Genomic DNA, 19837 nt, shown 5'->3' on the forward strand with positions numbered 1-19837 from the left:
ACCGAGGAACTTATTGTAGGTGATAGTAAGGGTCTTATTAAAATAACTCATTTTGGTTCTTGCTACTTGTCCTCTCTTAAGCTTAACAATGTCTTAGTTGTCCCCTCTATTTCTAAAAATATTATCTCTCTTTCCCAACTATGCATTGACAATAATATTTCAATATCTTTTTCATCTAACTCCTTTCTTATAAAGGACCCTTCAATGGAGAACATCCTGTTTCAAGGGACGTCTAGTCAAGGCATCTATGAACTCCACTCCACTTCTCCTAGGGTCTACACAAGCACAACTTCATTTCTCATCTGGCATCATCGTCTAGGGCATCCATCTAGAAATATCTTTAGGCTTATTATTTCTGCAAATAAAATTAATGTTCCTTGCATCTCTACTTTAGATTGTAACTCTTGTGCTTGTAATAAAAGTCACTAACTTCCCTTCTCCATTTCTTCCATTGTCTCACACGCACCACTTGAATATGTCTATACCGATTTATGGTCATCACCGGTTTATTCTCATGACACCTTCAAATACTATCTCATATTTATCGATCACTACTCCAAATATATTTGGCTCTACAACTTAAAACAAAAATCGGATACAAAACAAATATTTATCCGATTCAATGCTTTAGTTGAAAAATATTTCCAACTCCTTCTTAAAACTCTTTATTCTGACAACGGTGGAGAATACCTAACTCTCAAAAACTATCTCACAATTGATGGCATCTCTCATCTCACCACTCCTCCTCACACTCCTTAACACAATGGCTACTCTGAACGCCGTCACAGACACATTGTAGAAACATTTCTCTCTCTTTCATCTTATGCAAATATGCCGCTTGAATATTGGTCACATGCTGCGTCCACTGCTGCCTATTTAATAAATAGGCTTCCCACACCAACTCTAAACAATGTCTCTCCATTCTTTAAATTATTCGGTCAACACCCAAATTATGCTAAACTCCGTAGTTTCGGATGTCTCTGCTATCCCTGGCTAAAACCATACACGTCCCATAAACTTGAACCCAAATCTATTCCCTGCATTTTCATTGGTTACTCACCTACACAAAGTGCATACTATTGTCTCGATCCAAAAACATCTCGTATATATGTATCTTGTCACGTTCACTTTAATGAATCCGTGTTTCCCTTCACCTCACTTAACAAAAAGCCTCTCCACCTCACTAACTTGCTTAACCAGTGGGCTCCCCTCACCATATCAACCATTATTTCCCCAACGTCCAATACACAATCATCAAATTCCTCTCAATCTCCTCCTAATTCACCTTCTGAAACTTCCACGACCCCTTCATCCTCGCCCACTCCCTCCCTCACGGAGCCCATATCCTCTACCTCCTCGACACCCTCCTCATCTCCTTCACCCTCTTCCTCGCCTCCGTCACAACAGCAGCCCACCTCTAAGTCCACCATAGTCACTCGCTTGCAACATGGCATTACAAAACCCATCAACAAACTAAACCTAAATGCTGAATTACATGACACATCTCTTCCTAAAAACATCACTCAAGCATTGAAAAGCCCTGTGTGGCGTAAAGCCATGGAGGCCGAAGTAAATGCTCTCCTGAAAAACAATACCTGGTCTCTCGTTCCTCCGTCCCCCTCACAAAATTTTATAGGTTGCAAGTGGGTCTTCCGTATCAAAAGAGACAAGGCTGGCAACATAACCCAACACAAAGCACGGTTTGTGGCTAAAGGGTTCACGCAATGAGTAGGTATCGATTATGGGGAAACATTCAGCCCCGTGATCAAACCTACAATGGTGCGGCTAGTTTTGTCACTCGCTGTCACTCACGGTTGGCCACTCCGTCAACTCGACATAAATAACGCCTTCCTCCAAGGCACCCTAACGGATGATGTCTACTCAATCCAACCCCCCGGTTTTGTCAATCCCGAATACCCCAATTATGTCTGCAAACTTCATAAAGCCCTCTACGGTCTTAAACAAGCACCCCGTGCTTGGTATACCGAACTCCGACATCACTTACTTCAACTAGGATTCCACAATGCCATTTCTGACCCACCCCTATTCACTCTATTCCTTAACAATGTCACCGTATATCTTTAGTGTACGTTGACGGCATTATCATCACCTGCAATGACACCACGTTTCTTGAGTCTTTCATCATCAAACTTGCATCACGCTTCTCTCTCAAAGACCTAGGCAACCTCTCCTACTTTTTGGGAGTGGAAGTCACACAACAACCAAATGGGTTATTCCTATGCCAAACATGTTACATACAAGACATTCTAGCTAAAGCCAACATGGAAAACTCAAAACCTACGCCCAACCCTCTTGTGGTTCATCCTCCCCTAACATACACCAGTAAACCACTCCCTGACCCCTCTCTTTATCGGGCATTGATTGGTAGTCTTCAATACTTAAGTCTTACCCGTCCCGATGTTGCCTTTGACGTCAACAAACTAGCCCAGTACATGCAACAACGACCCACCGAAACCCACATGCAATGCTTGCACCGTTTGCTTCGTTATCTCAACGACACCTCTACCATGGGTCTCACAATCCACAAAGATTCCCCCTCGAATCTCCATGCCTTTTCGAACGCTGATTGGGCTCGGGACACCGATGATTTCATTTCCACGACAGCTTACATCATTTATCTTGGCAAGAACCCCATTTCTTAGTCTTCAAAGAAGCAAAAGACTAGAGCACGATCCTCCACAGAGGCTGAATACAGGGCTATTGCAGCTGCTACAGCCGAGCTACTCTGGGTACAGAATCTTCTACATGAACTTCGGCATCCCCTAGCTCCTACCTCGGTAATCTACTGTGACAATGCTGGTGCCACATATGTAAGTGCCAATCCAGTGTTTCACTCAAGAATGAAACACCTAGCTCTAGACTATCACTTCGTTCGTGAGAATGTGCAAGCTGGCAAATTACGTGTCTCCTACATTTCTACAAACGACCAATTGGCTGATGCACTTACCAAGCCACTTCCACGACTGCAATTCTCCACGTTTATTCACAAAATCGGACTGTCATTACTACCCGTTTTGAGGGGGCGTGTTACAGAATAACAGATATTCCTTGCGATGCTCAACGTCTTCCATAATTATACGAGTTGACTTGCTCAATTTTGTTAGCTAACTTACTGTTCTTATCTTCCTAGTTTGTAGTCTTTGTTGTTATCCTCTTACTCTTGTAATGTTATAAATACTCTGTACATTGTCTGCCAATATTTAAGAAAAATACAATACAATCATTTTATCTTTCCTATACTTTTAACTAAAATCGAAAAAAAAAAAAAATCAAATTTTAAGAATATCATCTTCAACCTTAAATCATCTTTTACATTAAAATTAAACTTCATCTTCAACCTATGTCATCATCCTTAAACATTATGATGATTTTTTACTTCCCAATAATGGAGATTATTGGAGTAATAATGTTTTAATTCGAGATTGAACAATACCATTCACGTGGATTTAGATAGAGAGATTCATGTAATAAACCTCATTTGTAGTTATTTTTGCAATTGCAAGTGTATGTTCATATCGTGTAGTAAACTACTCAATGAAATTTGTTTGTTTGGATCCTTAATTTTCAATCAAAATATATAAGTACAAAACATGTATCTATTGTTATTAGTACTACAAACCATGTCCATTCCTAAACGTTTAACTCATTTGACTTTTGTGCAATTTTAAATGCAATCTTTGACCATTATTTCTTTGATTTATTTAAGTGCAACACTTTAATAAACCTTTTGCTCTAAACTTATTTAGTGGTTTGACTTTATTTATTTACCAATGTACAAGTACAAAGAATAAATGTTACTATCTTCGATTTTTAGTTGACACCTTTCTTATATCACGCTTGTCAATGCACTATTTTAACGATTAATATCTCTAATTGTCGACATTGCATTGTAAAATTGTAAAGGAAAAATGGAAATTAATAATCCCACCTTTGGTTTTTCTGCTCAAAACAATCCCACCTTTTCGAAATCTTAAAACAATCCCACCTTTGACCCCCATCTGCTCAAATGAGACTATTTTTTTTTTTTTTTTAAATTCTTATATCTCCTTCTTCCTACCTCTCACCTCCCAACTCCTTCAATGGCACCACCACCACCGCCTCCCATCCCCATCGACGTCTATGACTAGGCTCCCTGGTTTTGCAACCGCGACTCCCATTGCTGCTGGAAGGCCGTACCCCATGGTGCCTATCCCTCCTGAGGTTAGCAATTGGCGAGGGGACTTAAATTTGTAGTATTGCGCGACAAACATTTGGTGTTGTCCGACTCCTGTGGTGATAATCGCGCTACCTTTGGTTAATTCGTCTAGGACCTCGATGGCATACTGAGATTGTATCGTGTCATCGTAGACAACATTATTGTTTGTGAGATGGTTAATTAGTTTTAGTTTTCGAAGCTCATTCCTCCACTCTAAGAAATGGTCCTTTTTCGCGGCTTCTTGTCTTTTTGCCAAGATATAGTTGATTACTTGTAATGCTACCTTAATGTCGTTGTGCATCGAGACATGGGGCTGCTTGTTCTTTCCTAGCTCACAAGCATCGATATTGATGTGGACAATCTTAGCTCGGCTTGCAAATGCCTCGATTTTGCCCGTCACTCGGTCATCGAACCTTACCCCAAAAGCCAACAACAAATCTGATTTATCAATTGCATAATTAGCATACGTTGTACCATGCATCCCTAGCATTCCTAATGACATTTCACGTTTATTATTATTATTATTATTATTATTATTATACGACGAAAAAACTCCTAAACCCATCAATGTACTCGCAACGGGTATACCAGTTAATTCAACAAACCTCCTTAGCTCCTCACTCGCATTTACACAACCCCCTCCTATGTACAACACCGGCTTCTTAGCCTCAAAAATCATTTCCACGATTTTTTGTAGCCCCTCGATTTTAGGCGGATTTGGTAAGCGAGGAATATACCCTTGGGGAATAGAATGGTCTAACCATCGAGGGACTATCATCTCTTGTTGAACATCCTTAGGAATGTCGATCAACACGGGTCCAGGGCGGCCCGTAGTGGCAATAATAAAGGCTTCTTTGACAACCCGAGGTATGTCATTCGAGTCAAGTACAAGGTAAACATGCTTAGTAATACTTTTTGCAATATCCGTTATTGGAACCTCTTGGAAAGCATTAGTGCCCATCAATTTACGGGGCACTTGACCCGTGATAGCAACAACGGGGACACTGTCCGCCATTGCATCAGCTAGTCCGGTGACGAGATTAGTTACTCCGGGGCCAGACGTGGCTATGCACACGCCTGGCATATTCGAGGCGCGTGCATAGCCTACACTAGATAAGATCCCTCCCTGCTCGTGGCGAGGGAGGATTGTCTTGATGGAATTGGATTTAATCAAAGCTTGATGGATTAGTAATGATGCCCCACCTGGGTAGGCAAACACATCGGTCACCCCTTCACGCTCGAGGGCTTCAATTAGCACGTCGGCCGCCTTACGAGGCTCATTAGGGTCAAATGGAGGAGTAATGGGGTTTTGTGGAGATATGGTAATGGGGGAATTAGAGGTTGCAGTGGCCTTAAATGGCTTTGGTTTGGGGTTATTCAAAGAACATGTAGTATAATTATAGTTGGAAAGATAACTATTAAGGGTTAATGAGGAATTAGTAGTTAAGAGTGGTTTTGAGAGGAGGAGATTAGAAGCAGCAATTGTCATTTTTGGTGTTGTTTTTTGTGTGTGTGGAAGTTCGAGCTTTTCTTTATTTTTTAGGATGTTTGCTATTTGGTATGATTGTTTATAGTTGATAATTAAACAACAATTTCTAATTGGTATGATTATTCATAGTTGATAATTAAACATTTAACTTGCCCCCTTTGTTAGAACAAAATTTTTCTTTTAAGATAAATTCTTGTAGTGTAAGTTAAGTTCAACAAATATACGTGAATAGAATGCACCCAACAACGTGCAAGTTCCTAATAACATAAACTCATTACTAGTAATTTCTTCATCAGGTACACTCAACACTCATTATGAAAAACTCTCAAATTCATTATATCAAACGTGCAATTCGTGCTAACAACCATAACATGATAACATGCAATAAATGACCTCCTGATATTTATAATAAACCATAAATTTGCATAACTTTTTTTTTTTTTTCTGCTTAAGTACTCGATTAGAGCTTCAAAACACAAATGTAATTATGTAAAATGCTACTGGATTAATTTCAATTGATATTTTTAATACTTAATTTTTACTTAAGAAGATTATTAAAGATATTTATAATAATACTGATAAAAACTATTGTGTATTGACAAATGTGAAAGTCAGAGTATTGCGGTTAATTTGAAATAAGAGTATATTATATATATATATATATATATAAATCTTCAACTATTACTATATTATCAATTAGAATATGTTTATTTAATTTTTTTTTTTTTTTGAGTTCTTGTTATCTTAGATGTGTAGTTTAAATATGTGTAGTAATTCATATCGGTATACTAATTAAAGTACACTTTCTTGATATTGGATCATATATAGCTACATAGCCTCATATATAATTTAGGTGACCAGGGGTGCATTCCATCGGCACCTTACAACTGTTACTACCTCTGTTACTTTTTAGATGCAACAAAAGGGTATTTTTTTGAGATATAAAAAATTCCTTTGTTGCAACTAAAAACTAACAGAGGTAATTAATTAATTAATTAATTAATTATTAAGCTCTATCAAACATATGGTAAAACAACTCGTTTTGTGTGCGGCTGGCCACACCGTGTGACCGGTTGTAAAATAACAAAGTAACTCCTATACCACTGACAAAGTAACCCCTGTACCACTGACCAAATAACCCCAATTATACTGACCGAGTAACCCCTAAAATACTAATGAAGTAACCCCCATTATTGCTGGCCACATGGTGTGGCCAGCCACATAAAAATTTGTGGTGGTGAAAATTAACTTTATTAAATAAAGTTCAGACAAATTCAGATGAAGGCAGTACATACACCCTAGATGACCCGTACAAATTTCTAAATAATAAAATAATTTCATTATTTATATTGAGTGACCAAGTATTCGATCATATATGTGTCGATTTTCCAACAACATCATTAAAAATATACGTAGTAGTACGAATTACTATATAAAACAAATGCTATGTAAGAGTTATGGCACTAAGTTCTTCAGATCATCACGTACATGCACTCTTCCCTTATTATGCAAAACTGTTAGACTCATTATTTCCAACGAGCAAATTCGATCATGTTAACAGCCTTAACATTAATTTGTCCCTTTAAATAATATTGAGTGTCTGATGCATGGACGATAGGTGCATAATAAGCTTATTGTAAACTCAACAATCCTACGAACATGCACAGATGCACTAGGTCAGTTGGTCATAAATAATAACGTTAGAGGCTTGGATCATCACCACTGCACGATGTGAGAGTTAGTTGCCAACCTTTATACTAAGTGAAAGCATTATCGTTATCCTCTAAATAATCCTTACTTTCTAATTTAAGTCTCTAATTTATTAATCATTATATTACCTTCGTTACTTTTTAGTTGCAACCAAGGAATTTTTTATATCTCACAAAAACTACCCCTTTGTTGCAACTAAAAAGTAACAGAGGTTGTAACAGATTACAATTACTGATTGATAATTACATTGATCTTAAAATTAAGAAAAATCATTTTTATTTATTGAAGTTGAGTTGTCTAATCTTAGGCATATGGCTCATTACAATAAACTTGAATCAGATCAACACGTTAGGTTTTTTTTTTTTTTTTTTTTTTCCTTCTCTAATTAAGTTTTGGTGTTATTTACTCTCTAAAAATGCTTTTTTAATTGCTTATTAAAGTTCGGTCAGATTAAAGTGTTGTATTAAAAAAAAAAACATCAAAAGTAATGTCTTCAACACGTATAATGATATGAGTGAAAAATTATAATAAGTTCAAATTATAATAAGTTTACATTGAAACAAATTAAATAAGATCTCACATGTTAATAAGTCGAGCTTTAAAAAATTGAGGTTGACTAGCTAGTAACCATTCTTCAAGTATATGAAGCTCCTCCTAGGCTCTTACCCTTTTGGTAATGGTATCTACGAACGTTGCACCACTAGGAATCGTAGGTAATACATGTTCATGGTATGGAATAGCAACATCAAGCAAGTATGGTCCTTAGTTGTCACCATTCTTTTGATTGCTTCGCGTAGCTCGCTCTTCTTGCTCACCCTCTCACCCGGAATATCACACGCCTCAGCAAATTTATTTAAACATGTCAGGGAACAAGTAACCCTCGTTTCTCGGGTTCCCTAAAAAAGTCAGTGTCCGATTCCCTTCGTAAAACACATCTTCTTGTTGAACCACCAAGCCTAATTGTTGATTGTTAAGGATCATAATTTTAACGGGTAAGTTTTCAGCATGTATTGTAGCTAACTCTTGGATGTTCATGTTAGGATTAGTGTGGAGATAGATAAATACATGGAGACATAAGGAGATTGCATAGAAGCTGCCTTATTGTTAAGGTTCGACCAAACTTGTGAAAAGTTCGGTCGAACCCGGTTTTAAGTCAGTAGGTGCACTAGTTTTCATTTCTAGAGGAGGAGTGACCAAACCCAAGGAGGTTCGACCGAACCACCCCAGGTTCGACCGAACTCTGGGTAGGTTCGGCCGAACCTCCATGCTCCCTATTTCGTCGCTTCGTTTTCGGCTTGTGCGATTTGCTTTAATCTTAGCCGTTGGATTGTATTTTCTACCTAGACTATATATACCTTTTCTAAGCCTCTTTGTTGATGATTCACAAACATTTAAACACATAGAGAGGTTTTGAGAGGGTTTGTGAGGAGCATTTGAATTCTATACAATTCATGCTTGTAATTCTTGAGTTCATTCATCATCAATATTACTCCATAGTGCAAGGGTGGGTTTTTTCTCCCGGTTCTCGGGTTTTCCCACGGTAACATTGTCTTCCTTTTACTTGCTTTAATTCCTTCAAAGTTGTTCTTGATTGTTATGCTTGTTTGTTCATTGCTATTGTGGGTTGATTGCAAGTTAGTTGAACACTTTAATCCTTACAGTTCACAAAGAAACTACCATCCCCATCGACGTCTATGACTAGGCTCAGCTCCTTGGTTGTGCAATCACGGCTCCTATTGCTGCTGGAAGGCCGTACCCAATGGTACCCATTCCACCCGAGGTTAGCAATTGGTGAGGGGACTTAAATTTGTAATATTGCGCGACAAACATTTGGTGTTGCCTGACTCCTGTGGTTATTACTGCGTTCCCTTTGGTCAATTCATCTAGGACCTCAATGGCATATTGAGGTCGTAGTATTGTGTCTCGTATACATTATCATTGTTTGTGTTGTATGAGCTAGGATGGTTAATTAGTTTTAGTTTTTGTAGCTCATTCCTCCACTCTAAGAAATTGTCCTTTTTCGCGGCTTTTTGTCTTTGTGCCAAGATGGTGTTGGTTGCTTGCAATGCTACTTTAATGTCACTGTGCACTGAGACATGGGGCTGCTTGTTCTTTCCTAGCTCACAAGCATCGATATCGATGTGAACTATCTTTAGCTCGGCTTGCAAACGCCTCGATTTTGCCTGTCACTCGATCATCAAACCTTACTCCAAAAGCCAACAACAAATCCGAGTTATCAACAGCATAATTAGCATACGTTGTACCATGCATGCCTAGCATTCCTAATGACATTTCACGATTATTATTATTATTATTATTATTATTATTATTATTATTATTATTATTATTATTATACGACGAAAAAACGCCTAAACCTATCAATGTACTTGCAACGGGTATACTGGTTAATTCAACAAACCTCCTTAGCTCCTCGCATGCATTTACACAACCCCCTCCTATGTACAACACCGGCTTCTTAGCCTCAAAAATCATGTCTACTATTCTCTGCACCACCTCAATTTTAGGTGTTTTTGGTAATCGAGAAATGTACCCTTGGAGCATGTTATGGTCTAGCCATCGAGGGACTATCATCTCTTGTTGAACATCCTTAAGAATGTCGATCAAAACGGGTCCAGGGCGGCCCGTAGTGGCAATAACAAAGGCTTCTTTAACGACTCGAGGTATGTCATTCGAGTCAAGAACAAGGTAAACGTGCTTAGTAATACTTTTCGCAATATCTATCATTGCTACCTCTTGAAAAGCATCGGTGCCTTACAATTTACGAGGCACTTGACCAGCGATAGCAACAATAGGGACACTGTCCACCATTGCGTCAGCTAGTCCAGTCACGAGATTAGTCGCCCTGGGGCCAGACGTGGCTATGCACACGCCTGGCCTACCGGAGGCACGTGCATAGCCTACACTTGCTAGGATCCCGGCTTGCTCGTGGCGAGGGAGGATTGTCTTGATGGACTTGGATTTTGTCAATGCTTGATGGATTTCTATTGACGCCACACCCGGGTAGGCAAACACATGGGTCACCCCCTCCCATTCGAGTGCTTCGATAAGAACCTCGGCCGCCTTTCGGGACTCACTTGGGGCAAGGGGGTGATGTGGTGCTATGGTAATGGGGGAAATAGACGTTTTAGTGGGCCTTAAAAGGCTTTGGTTTGGGGTTAGCTAAAGAAACTGTGATATAATTATAGTTGTAAAGATAACTAGAAAGGGTTATTTTATAATTGGGAGAGTTTTTGTTTAATTGTGGTTTTGTGGGAATGAAGTTAGAAGCAACTATTGACATTTTAATTGTTAAGTTTTTTGTGTGGAAGTTCAAGCGTTTCTTTGTTTTTTTATTTGGAGGTTTTTAAGTTGGTATGATTATTTATTGTTGATCATTAAGCAGCCATTTTTATATTTAATTAGTACTATTGAGGTTAATATATATATTAATTCGATATGCTAAGGAGTTTTTTCCATATCTTAAAACTTATGTCATGCTATATAGTATATACTAAGAATATTTCCAATTTTCCGCATCTTTGAAGAAGCTATGATAGTGAGCAAATTATAAGGTTGGGTTTTCTGATCTTTACATGGCTGAATCTTCACCGTGATCCTCTGAGACTCAAATTGATATGCTTTTATCAGGTCAAACAGAATACACAAAAATGATATAATTGAAATTTTATCCTATTTTTAGGTGTCAAATCTATCTATAAAGATGATATCACAACTTTAGTATAACATACTCCTATTATGGAATAAGCCAACAAAATCTCGTGACGTTAATCCATATCAAAACCTTAGTTATTTAGAGAGATAGAGTGATTAATCAAAAGAGTTACGAGAATTTTAACCCTAAACTAATTAATACGGAGTATCAATAAAATTATTGTTTTCTCGTGTCTTTAGTTGTATGTTACATGATTGAATTTTTATGGTTTATAGAAAAAAAGTTATCTTTACGTATGATGTAGCACAAAATTGAAAGAGTAAAAGATAAAAAATAAAAAATAAAATAAAAAAATAAAAAATAAAATAAAAAAATAAAAAAAAAGTAATTTTGACCAAAAATTCTCATTAAATCATGTTAGATGTTGCTAAATTCGTTTCAATGTATAAATTTTTATTAATACATACTTCCTCCGTTCCTTAGTTTTTGCCCCATTGTAATTTTATGGGTCAAACTTATAAAACTTTGACCATAAATTCTCGATAATCTATAAGTTATAATATATTCATGTGGGGTCTTGTTAGAATCATCTCAAACCGTGAAAAGTCAAATGGGACAAAAAATAAGGGATAGAGGAGAAAATAATAATTTGTAACTTTGTAAGCTTTGAATTTATGTTTAAATGTTTGATCAATGAGCTTGATTACCTCAAAATGGTGCCAATGCCCAATATTAGCCCACAAATAAACGGGCCTTCCTCAAAACTACAATCCCTTAATAAGGGCCACAAAGATAAGGTAACGCTTTCTCTCTCATCATCTGTTCATTCATCTTCTTTGATGAAATTCACTCCAAATTAACCTCAATTTTTGAGCTTCAAACACCTCAACAATGGCGGTCACTACTGCAATGAGCTTCAATCTAATCGCTTCTTTCAGAGGAATTTCATTGACTTCAAGCTCTTCATCATCCTTCCTTAAAGGCGAATTCGGAGCTTCTTCTCTTTCTCTTCCTAAAAAATCTCCTCTCTCAGTTTCGCCATTTCCACTGACGATTGAATCTGCTCACAAAAAAGGAGCTGGAAGTACTAAGAATGGTCGAGATTCTAAAGGTCAGAGGCTTGGTGTCAAGATTTATGGTGACCAAGTTGCTAAACCTGGCGCCATTATTATTCGTCAGCGAGGAACTAAGGTGAATTGTTTTGACCTAATTTTGTTGAATAATTAATAATGGAGGAATAAATTTGTTGAATTATCATTGAAATTGCTCAATTATGATACTGCGAGTTGTTTTTGTGTAAATTTTGATGCGATATATAGCTAATCAATTTATCTGAGTTCAATTATATTGCAATTTTTCATATTTAAACTGAATTTGTTAACCTGTAAATTTTCCTGCTATTTATATTGATTGGTTTATTGATTTGGCAATTGAATTGTTCTGGAAATTATAATGATTAGGTTAGTACTTTGTAAGTTTTTAGTAGCAATTATGGTATAGTAGTGAGATGGAGTAATATATAATTGTTGTTCTTGCTTAGTATCAAAATATCTGGAAATAGGATAGCTCTTGATGAGATTGTGAATTTGTGATGGTTTATTGAGTTATTTGTATTGTTTGATCTAATTCAAGTTGCTGTGAAAAGAGGAGATAGTTTTTAAAGACTTTCCCATCAAATAATTTACTGCATATTTTGTATGCGAGTCTGTGGAGGCGAAAATGGGAGAGATTATTGGATAGTGCAGAACTTAGCTTTGCAGAATTGTTTCGGTGTAGATGAGTGGATTATTATCTTGCCATAGCTTCTATGATGCTAAATTCACGAATCGTCCTGCAGTAAAATTTTGTTATCGCTTTTGCTTCTTTCTATGGGTATGTTGTCTTTGTGAAGATGAGTAGTAGTTTATTGTCTTTCCATAGGTTCTTATAGTACATTTCATGTACTCCATATAGGCATAACTTATAGCATTTCTGAGTATTGTAATCACTGAGCACAAGGCAGATTCTATACATAAGAATTTGGAAGATGGTTCTGGATATCTTTCTGCAAGAACTTCATGAGAGTTCACACACCTCTGAGTTTACAACCTGAGAGATTGAGGGAAAATACCAATTCATTAGGAGGTTTGGCACTTCTTTTGCTGGTTTGAACTATGAATAACTATAATTTGGAGTTAATTAGTTATTCGTAATTGTAGGAATAGTCTGTTAAGAACCGACGTGTAAAATTTAAGTGATTTGCCCATAAAAAAAATTGCTGTGTAGGTGGTGTCCTGTTGTGAGGTGAATAACACTTTCTTATTGTTGATTTGTAGGATCTTAGTTAGGGAAGCATTGTGAAATTGCTTTCACGGTGCTATGTTTATTGCAATGTATCCTATCTTGCACAGTGTCTACCCAGCTAGCATTTTTAAACTCTTTAGCGCACCAATTAAACAACACAAAGATGAATCCTTATGAATAGTAAGACAGTAACTAATCATAAGAGCAATACTGTCATTGAGTGCGACTGTAATTCTTTATATGCTGACTATAGACTTTTTGTATGCCACAATATTGATTTTATTTGTAGTTCCATCCGGGAAAGAATGTTGGACTCGGCAAGGACCATACAATCTTTGCTCTAATCGATGGATTAGTGAAGTTTGAGAAGTTTGGTCCTGACAAGAAAAAGGTTAGTTTTTAGCAATTTTCAGTATGATCTGTAACATTCACAGTTCACACAATTGACATCAAGGTTGTGCCAGGTGAGTGTTTACCCACGAGAAGTACAGCCTGAAAACCCCAACAGTTACAGAGCAAGGAAAAGAGAGGCTTTCAGGCTTCAGCGTGAGAAGAAGAAGGCAAGAAGGGAAGGATATTCTATTGAACCACAGCTAATTCTGGCATCTGCTGCCGCTGAAAATGCTGATGAAAATCCAGTCTGCTGATGACCTACTTAGTCGGTTTAAAACTTGGTTTTGCATCCTATTTCCCTCTTTTTGGCATGGTTTTTCAATTAGTTGTTGTAACTAAGTTTGTCACCACATCAAAAGTTTACCCTCCAATGTATTGTAGATCTTTTGCACAAATGCAGATATGTACTACTTTGACATAAAGCTGTTAGAATTTAGTATTTGCCAATTCTAAATGGAAAGGCAGCTGACAATTAAGAGGTTTTTGGAACATTGGATCTTAATTACTGAAATGTATAGCACTTTTATTGTATCACATTACAATGATTTCAGTTTTACATTTATTCTGCAAGTTCTTGAAGACTTCTCAACTCACAATGTATTGATACTATTGAAGTTAGAACTGTTGAAGATAATTCCCCAGCCAAGTTTAACACTTTACCATACATTGATATGGCACTAATCTTCAGTTTGCCCTGCATATGGCAGAAGTGGCAATTTACAACCATGATTTTAGTTTAATTTTGAGAATTTAGGATCCCACCAGAAAATTTAGCCGAGTTAATAACATGTAATGCAAACTTGAGCAAAGGAGGAAACTGGGCATTCCAGGCACACAAAAGTCTGATACTAACAGAGTAACAGCATTGTAATGCAAACTTGAGCAAAGGAGGAAACTGGGCATTCCAGGCACACAAAAGTCAGATACTAACAGAGTAACAGCATACGAAGTAGGTCATAAAAGTTGAACTGGCATTGAGGAACTGAATAGCCTGGCAAAAGTACATAATATATCCTTACTGTAAAACGAGTTCTACTTAATGAAATTGTTTACTCTACATTAACATATACGTCAAAATAAATCTTGAAGCATTTGATGTCCATTCTCTCTTCATTTGTTGCTCTCTAACAGACAAAATTGCAGCAAGATGACCTGCACAAGAGAAAGGGGTTAATTTACAAAGGAATAATCAGCAAAGTAGAGAGCTGTATGGTGCATAGAACAAGTAGAAGAGACACCTCGGGTGAGTTAAAAGACTTAAAACCAGTATAATACAGAGTATAAGCACATAGAAAAAATTAGTATTTATGCATGTAGATCTATTTTAGCTAATTCGAACATGAACATCAACAAAAAAAATTCATTGGTACAAAGACTCTTCACACCCAGGTCATAGAATTTACTCAGATGTAACCAGGTCACACCAATGAAATTCTTGACAGAAGCTTTAAAATACTGAGATGGGATATAAGGGGAAAGTCGCATCATTCTTCTATATAAAAGGACAGTAGAGCTACCTGGGCTCGAAGATCTTTTTCATATTGGATTTATAAAAAGCAGTACAAGTATTGCATGGAGTGGGAAGAATCATCTGGTGAAGTTGAGTAATATTCAACATCTTTTAAACACTTACCTCAGCTATTTATAATATATATTGCTTTCATGAAAAGCAGTTAAATGAACCAGGTACAGTTTCCCTGGCATGCGAATAATACATTAACACTGGGGATAAAAGAAGCATAATTGGAAAGCTCTTTCCTAGTATATTTCACTTCGTTGAAATCAGGCTCAATCCTTTTCTACATGCAAAAGTTACAATTTTTGTCCTATGGCATTCTGGTTCCCATCTGATTTTGTCAAAATCACCAATAAGATAAAAGAGATTGTATGTTCAACTACCCTAAGATGGATTCAATTCTTAATGTTATATTTCAAAGTCAATGGCCTCCCAGAAACTAGCATTCTGTATAATTGAAAAGAAAATAGGGGAGAAAATCATCAACCAAATTCAAATAATGTACCAACAAAAACCTTCATAAAAGATAATATAGCACAAAACAAACAACATTACTGCTTTCTTAAGGATCCATCTCTAACCAAAACATCAACAAAATCCATTCCGACCCAAATTAGAAGCTAGTCTGCGAGTATTAAAGCAATAACATCCAAGATACCTTGGAACTTCTAATTCAACTCACAAGCTAAGACACCAATATTTTTAATAGGTAGATGACATTATTCAATGCAATTTCTTTGATGGGGTAGATGCCATAGTTCACCCTAGTTTCTTGAACGAGTAGATGAAATAGTACACCCCAATGGTTTACTTTGCTACCGCCAAACATTCAAGCTTGATGCATGTTAAGATAAAGCTTTTTAAAATACAATTCCGCTTTTGAAACCATATTATTCCAACTTCCAAACATCTATCAATAGCTTAATCACAAATCTTGGAAGCTTTCGGTCAGTAATTTTTTCCTAGAACAGCCTTAATCCGTCTCAAAACCCACGTTCTAACACGATCAAACAAATCCATAATATACAATAAGTCAATGATTTAACACAAACATCATTATTCGTTACAACTAAATTTCCAAATTTTCCCAATTCTCATTTAATTTCTCACAATCAACAGCATCAATATAAAACTAGAACACATAATTTAACCCAAATCCTCTTGCAAAATCCATGCAAATACCAGATTATATAGAAATCGATCAAATTCAACCACATTTAACAAGAAAATAAAATTGAATTCAAATCTAATTTTGACAAAAGAAAAGTAAAATTACCAATCAATCTAAGTAGATCCAACGATAATGTTGTTGATCGGGATAAAGATGAGCTTGACGAAGAAACCCACGAAACCCATTACAACGAATCCAACAGCAGTACGGAAAGCCACCTTCGTAAACTCTACAATTCCCAAATTCAAAAATCAAAATTACAATCAAAAGATCCAAAACAAAAAAACCCTAAAAAAACCGAAGAGAGAGAAAATTAAATCAAAATACCTTTTTGATCGGGTTTGTGGCAACGCTTAACAAGACGAACGCTGTCCTTAGCGAAATCTCTCAAAGGATCGAAAACTTGATCTAGGGCATCCATTGATGAAGATGAAATTGAGGAGAGAGAAAATTGAAACTCAAAAAAGAGGGATTTTTTTGGAGAATTATAGATCTGTGAGAAGGATTAATGTTTTGCAGCTGCGTTGCGTTTTTACGGTTTATGTAGTGAAATTTTAGTTCTCGTAATTCTAAGTCAAGTAGGAAGCGAAGACGTGTGTGAGCCAATAAGATTGATCCACGCACACCATAAACTTTCCTTAATAAACTTTCCTAATTTCATCTTTGTTTTTTTAGTTTTATATTCTTTCTTATTCTTATTAGGAAATTTATTTCATTGATTTTATCCTTACAAAAAATAAATAAAGCTTTATTCATATGGAAAACACAATTTCCTTTAAAAATAATAGAAAATAGGATAATTTGTTAGGAAAAACCTAACAAAAGACACTTTTTGTCAGGAAAAACCTAATAAAGCGTTTTTTGCTCAAAAAAACCTACTATTTTTTTTTTGTTCAAGAAAACCAGACTCCCTATTCCGACGCTGACTGAACGTTTTCCGGCGTTGACCGTTACATGTGCCATGCACATGACCCTAAATTGACTATTTTACCCTAATTTGTTATTTATCCCTTTCCCTAATAACTTTTCTACCCAAATTAAATTTCCCCCTTTTTTATTCACTGTCTTCATCTCTCTCCTCACTCAATCTGTGTAAGGCAATGAATATATTAATCATGGCAGACAATGACGGACGACAGAGATTGAGTGAGGAGAGAGATGAAGACAGTGAATAAAAAAGGGGGGAATTTAATTTGGGTAGAAAGGTTATTAGGGAAAGGGGTAAATAACAAATGAGGGTAAAATAGTCAATTTAGGGTCATGTGCATGGCACATGTAACGGTCAACGCCGGAAAACGTTCAGTCAACGTCGGAATAGGGAGTCTGGTTTTCTTGAACAAAAAAAGATTTTTATTATGTTTTTTTGAGCCAAAAACGCTTTATTAGGTTTTTCCTGACAAAAAGTGTCTTTTATTAGATTTTTCCTGACAAATTATCCTAAAATATAATAAGGAAAATAAAACATTCGACAACGGAACTTACCCAATTTATTTGATCTGGTGTTTCAAAAAAAAATTATTTGATCTGGAAATCAAATGGCCCATTTTGATTCGAGAGCAATATGTATACACTTTTATGCATGGATTGGAGAGAATTCGATTACTACTAATTTATAAAATCAATTCTATTACTATATTAGCTAATACTCATTGAGATAATAAATTACAAGGCAGATAACATATTGTTATAAAATAACTTTAGTTGTTTAATTATTTTGATGATTATGTCTTTGGTTTGAATATATCAATATAAAATATAGCATGTTTATCAGTAGTTAGACTATACTCAATAGTTATTGAAACTTGAACGTACTTGAATTATGACATAATTAGGCCTAAAACTGCAACAACAACAACAAAAAAAAAAAGGATAAGTATAAGAGTAAAATTACTCAAAACCATACGATTCACAAGCAATTAAACTAGGGGGTTGTTAAACGTCGCTCCCATTTTACTAGGCACCGCTCGTATTTTTTTTATGAACTTCCGTATTTACCCCTCGTAAATAAATACTCACAACACTCATTTCTGAAATCACAACTCACTTCACTCTCATTTCATCTCTCTAAAAAAAAAATCAAATTATGTAAAATCTGGAAAAAAAAAAAAAATTGGAGTTCCGCCTGAAAATTCCGGAAGTACCAAGGAGGATCCGAAACTTTTAGGTGGATCTACCCATCCGCCTTAAATTTCCGGATGTTCGGTGGTGGATCCGCCTGAAAATTCCGGATCCTCTTTGGTACTTCCGGAATTTTCAGGCGGAACTCTACTTTTTGTTTTTTTTTTTTAATTTTTTTTTTCCAGATTTTACTTAATTTGATTTTTTTTTTTTAGAGAGATTAAATGAGCAAATAATGTCCACAAATAATAACAACATAAGCAAATAATTACAACATTGATCACAACAACAATAATAATACTAATTACTCAATTTATCACAAAATTAATAATAATCACAATAAAAATAATAATAATAATACAAAGATTACATTAATAAATTTGATTAATTAATCAATTCAAAAAAATAAAAGATCAGGTGGAGCTGTTTAAAATTTCTGGAACCACCTAGGAAGATCCGGATCCACCTAGGTGGATCCGCTTAAAATTTCTAGATCCACCTAGGAAGATTCGGAAATTCTAGGCGGATGTGGAGATCTGCCTTAAATTTCCGGATCTACCTTGGTGGTTCCGGAAATTTTAAGCGTATTTTAGGCGGATGTTTTTATTTAAAAAAAAATAAAAAAAGTATGAGGACTTACACAATACTCCGACGATGCCTCCAATGTACGATCGTTGTCGTCGTCCATCGTCCTAAACCCATCGCTAAAGCTTAATAAACTTTTTTTAAAAAAAATCGGATTTTTAGTGTTGGATCAAATGTGGTGGGGTCGGGATTTTTTTTTTTTACCACGTGGTAGAAGTGGAGGGGTCGGGAATGATATTATACCATTATATACTACAACTTACACAAAGGGCAATATCGTCCTTCCATGTCAAAAGGGAGCGATGTCCTGTAAAATGGGAGCGTTGTTTAGCAATTCAAATGTAGCTATAGGTGTTGTGAAAAATTACTATAAAAATAAATAGGGGAAAAAAAAAAACAAAGAAAAAAGAATGAATCTAACTATCCAAATACAATTGTTCAAAGTAACAACCGAGACACGCACTGGTTTTTTACAAACCTCGGTGAACTTACACTATAAGTTTTTGTTCTTGAAGACAGAGTTAATGATTTTATATTTAAGAAGATACACAAGAGTTTTAAGTTTTAGTTGTAAATTCACTTATGTTTAGTATGTCTAAGTGTATAATGTACTAGCTCTCCCTATTTGGTTGATTATTCTCTCTAATAAGTTGAAAATGGCCCTTGGTGCCTAGCACATGAGA

General features: G+C 36.0%; 3 protein-coding genes and 1 pseudogene across 3 annotated transcripts; 1 reads left to right on the forward strand and 3 right to left on the reverse strand.

Moving 5' to 3' along the window:
* Positions 1-3906: 3906 nt before the first annotated feature.
* LOC110695356 (acetolactate synthase 1, chloroplastic-like) lies at positions 3907-6040 on the reverse strand. Its single transcript, XM_021872601.1, has one exon. It carries the CDS (start codon positions 5703-5705, stop codon positions 4098-4100), a length of 1608 nt encoding a protein of 535 aa, XP_021728293.1. The 5' UTR covers positions 5706-6040; the 3' UTR covers positions 3907-4097.
* Positions 6041-8069: 2029 nt separating this feature from the next.
* LOC110695317 lies at positions 8070-11583 on the reverse strand (annotated as a pseudogene).
* Positions 11584-11843: 260 nt separating this feature from the next.
* Positions 11844-14334, forward strand: LOC110695096 (50S ribosomal protein L27, chloroplastic). The gene is made up of 3 exons (XM_021872305.1): positions 11844-12279; positions 13661-13762; positions 13836-14334. Exons 1-3 carry the CDS (start codon positions 11980-11982, stop codon positions 14016-14018), a joined length of 585 nt encoding a protein of 194 aa, XP_021727997.1. The 5' UTR covers positions 11844-11979; the 3' UTR covers positions 14019-14334.
* Positions 14335-14683: 349 nt separating this feature from the next.
* LOC110695097 (protein transport protein Sec61 subunit gamma-1-like) lies at positions 14684-17006 on the reverse strand. Its single transcript, XM_021872307.1, has 3 exons — positions 16779-17006; positions 16557-16680; positions 14684-14916 (listed from the first exon to the last, which is right to left on the reverse strand). The coding sequence occupies exons 1-2, from the start codon at positions 16870-16872 to the stop codon at positions 16565-16567; spliced, it is 210 nt and encodes a 69-aa protein (XP_021727999.1). The 5' UTR covers positions 16873-17006; the 3' UTR covers positions 14684-14916; positions 16557-16564.
* Between the last annotated feature and the right edge of the window lie 2831 nt (positions 17007-19837).

This window comes from Chenopodium quinoa, unplaced genomic scaffold (assembly GCF_001683475.1).
Source record: "Chenopodium quinoa cultivar QQ74 unplaced genomic scaffold, ASM168347v1, whole genome shotgun sequence".
In the NCBI taxonomy this organism is placed as follows: domain Eukaryota; kingdom Viridiplantae; phylum Streptophyta; class Magnoliopsida; order Caryophyllales; family Amaranthaceae; genus Chenopodium; species Chenopodium quinoa.

What these genes read in the sequence shown, in the direction of transcription:
- LOC110695356 (XM_021872601.1), bottom strand. Translation starts at nt 5,705, where the DNA reads ATGACAATTGCTGCTTCTAATCTCCTCCTCTCAAAACCACTCTTAACT.
- LOC110695096 (XM_021872305.1), top strand. Translation starts at nt 11,980, where the DNA reads ATGGCGGTCACTACTGCAATGAGCTTCAATCTAATCGCTTCTTTCAGA. An exon ending in TTCGTCAGCGAGGAACTAAG is followed by an intron (nt 12,280 to 13,660) that starts GTGAATTGTTTT and finishes TTTTATTTGTAG; the next exon opens with TTCCATCCGGGAAAGAATGT. An exon ending in TTGGTCCTGACAAGAAAAAG is followed by an intron (nt 13,763 to 13,835) that starts GTTAGTTTTTAG and finishes AGGTTGTGCCAG; the next exon opens with GTGAGTGTTTACCCACGAGA.
- LOC110695097 (XM_021872307.1), bottom strand. Translation starts at nt 16,872, where the DNA reads ATGGATGCCCTAGATCAAGTTTTCGATCCTTTGAGAGATTTCGCTAAG. An exon ending in CCACAAACCCGATCAAAAAG is followed by an intron (nt 16,681 to 16,778) that starts GTATTTTGATTT and finishes TGGGAATTGTAG; the next exon opens with AGTTTACGAAGGTGGCTTTC.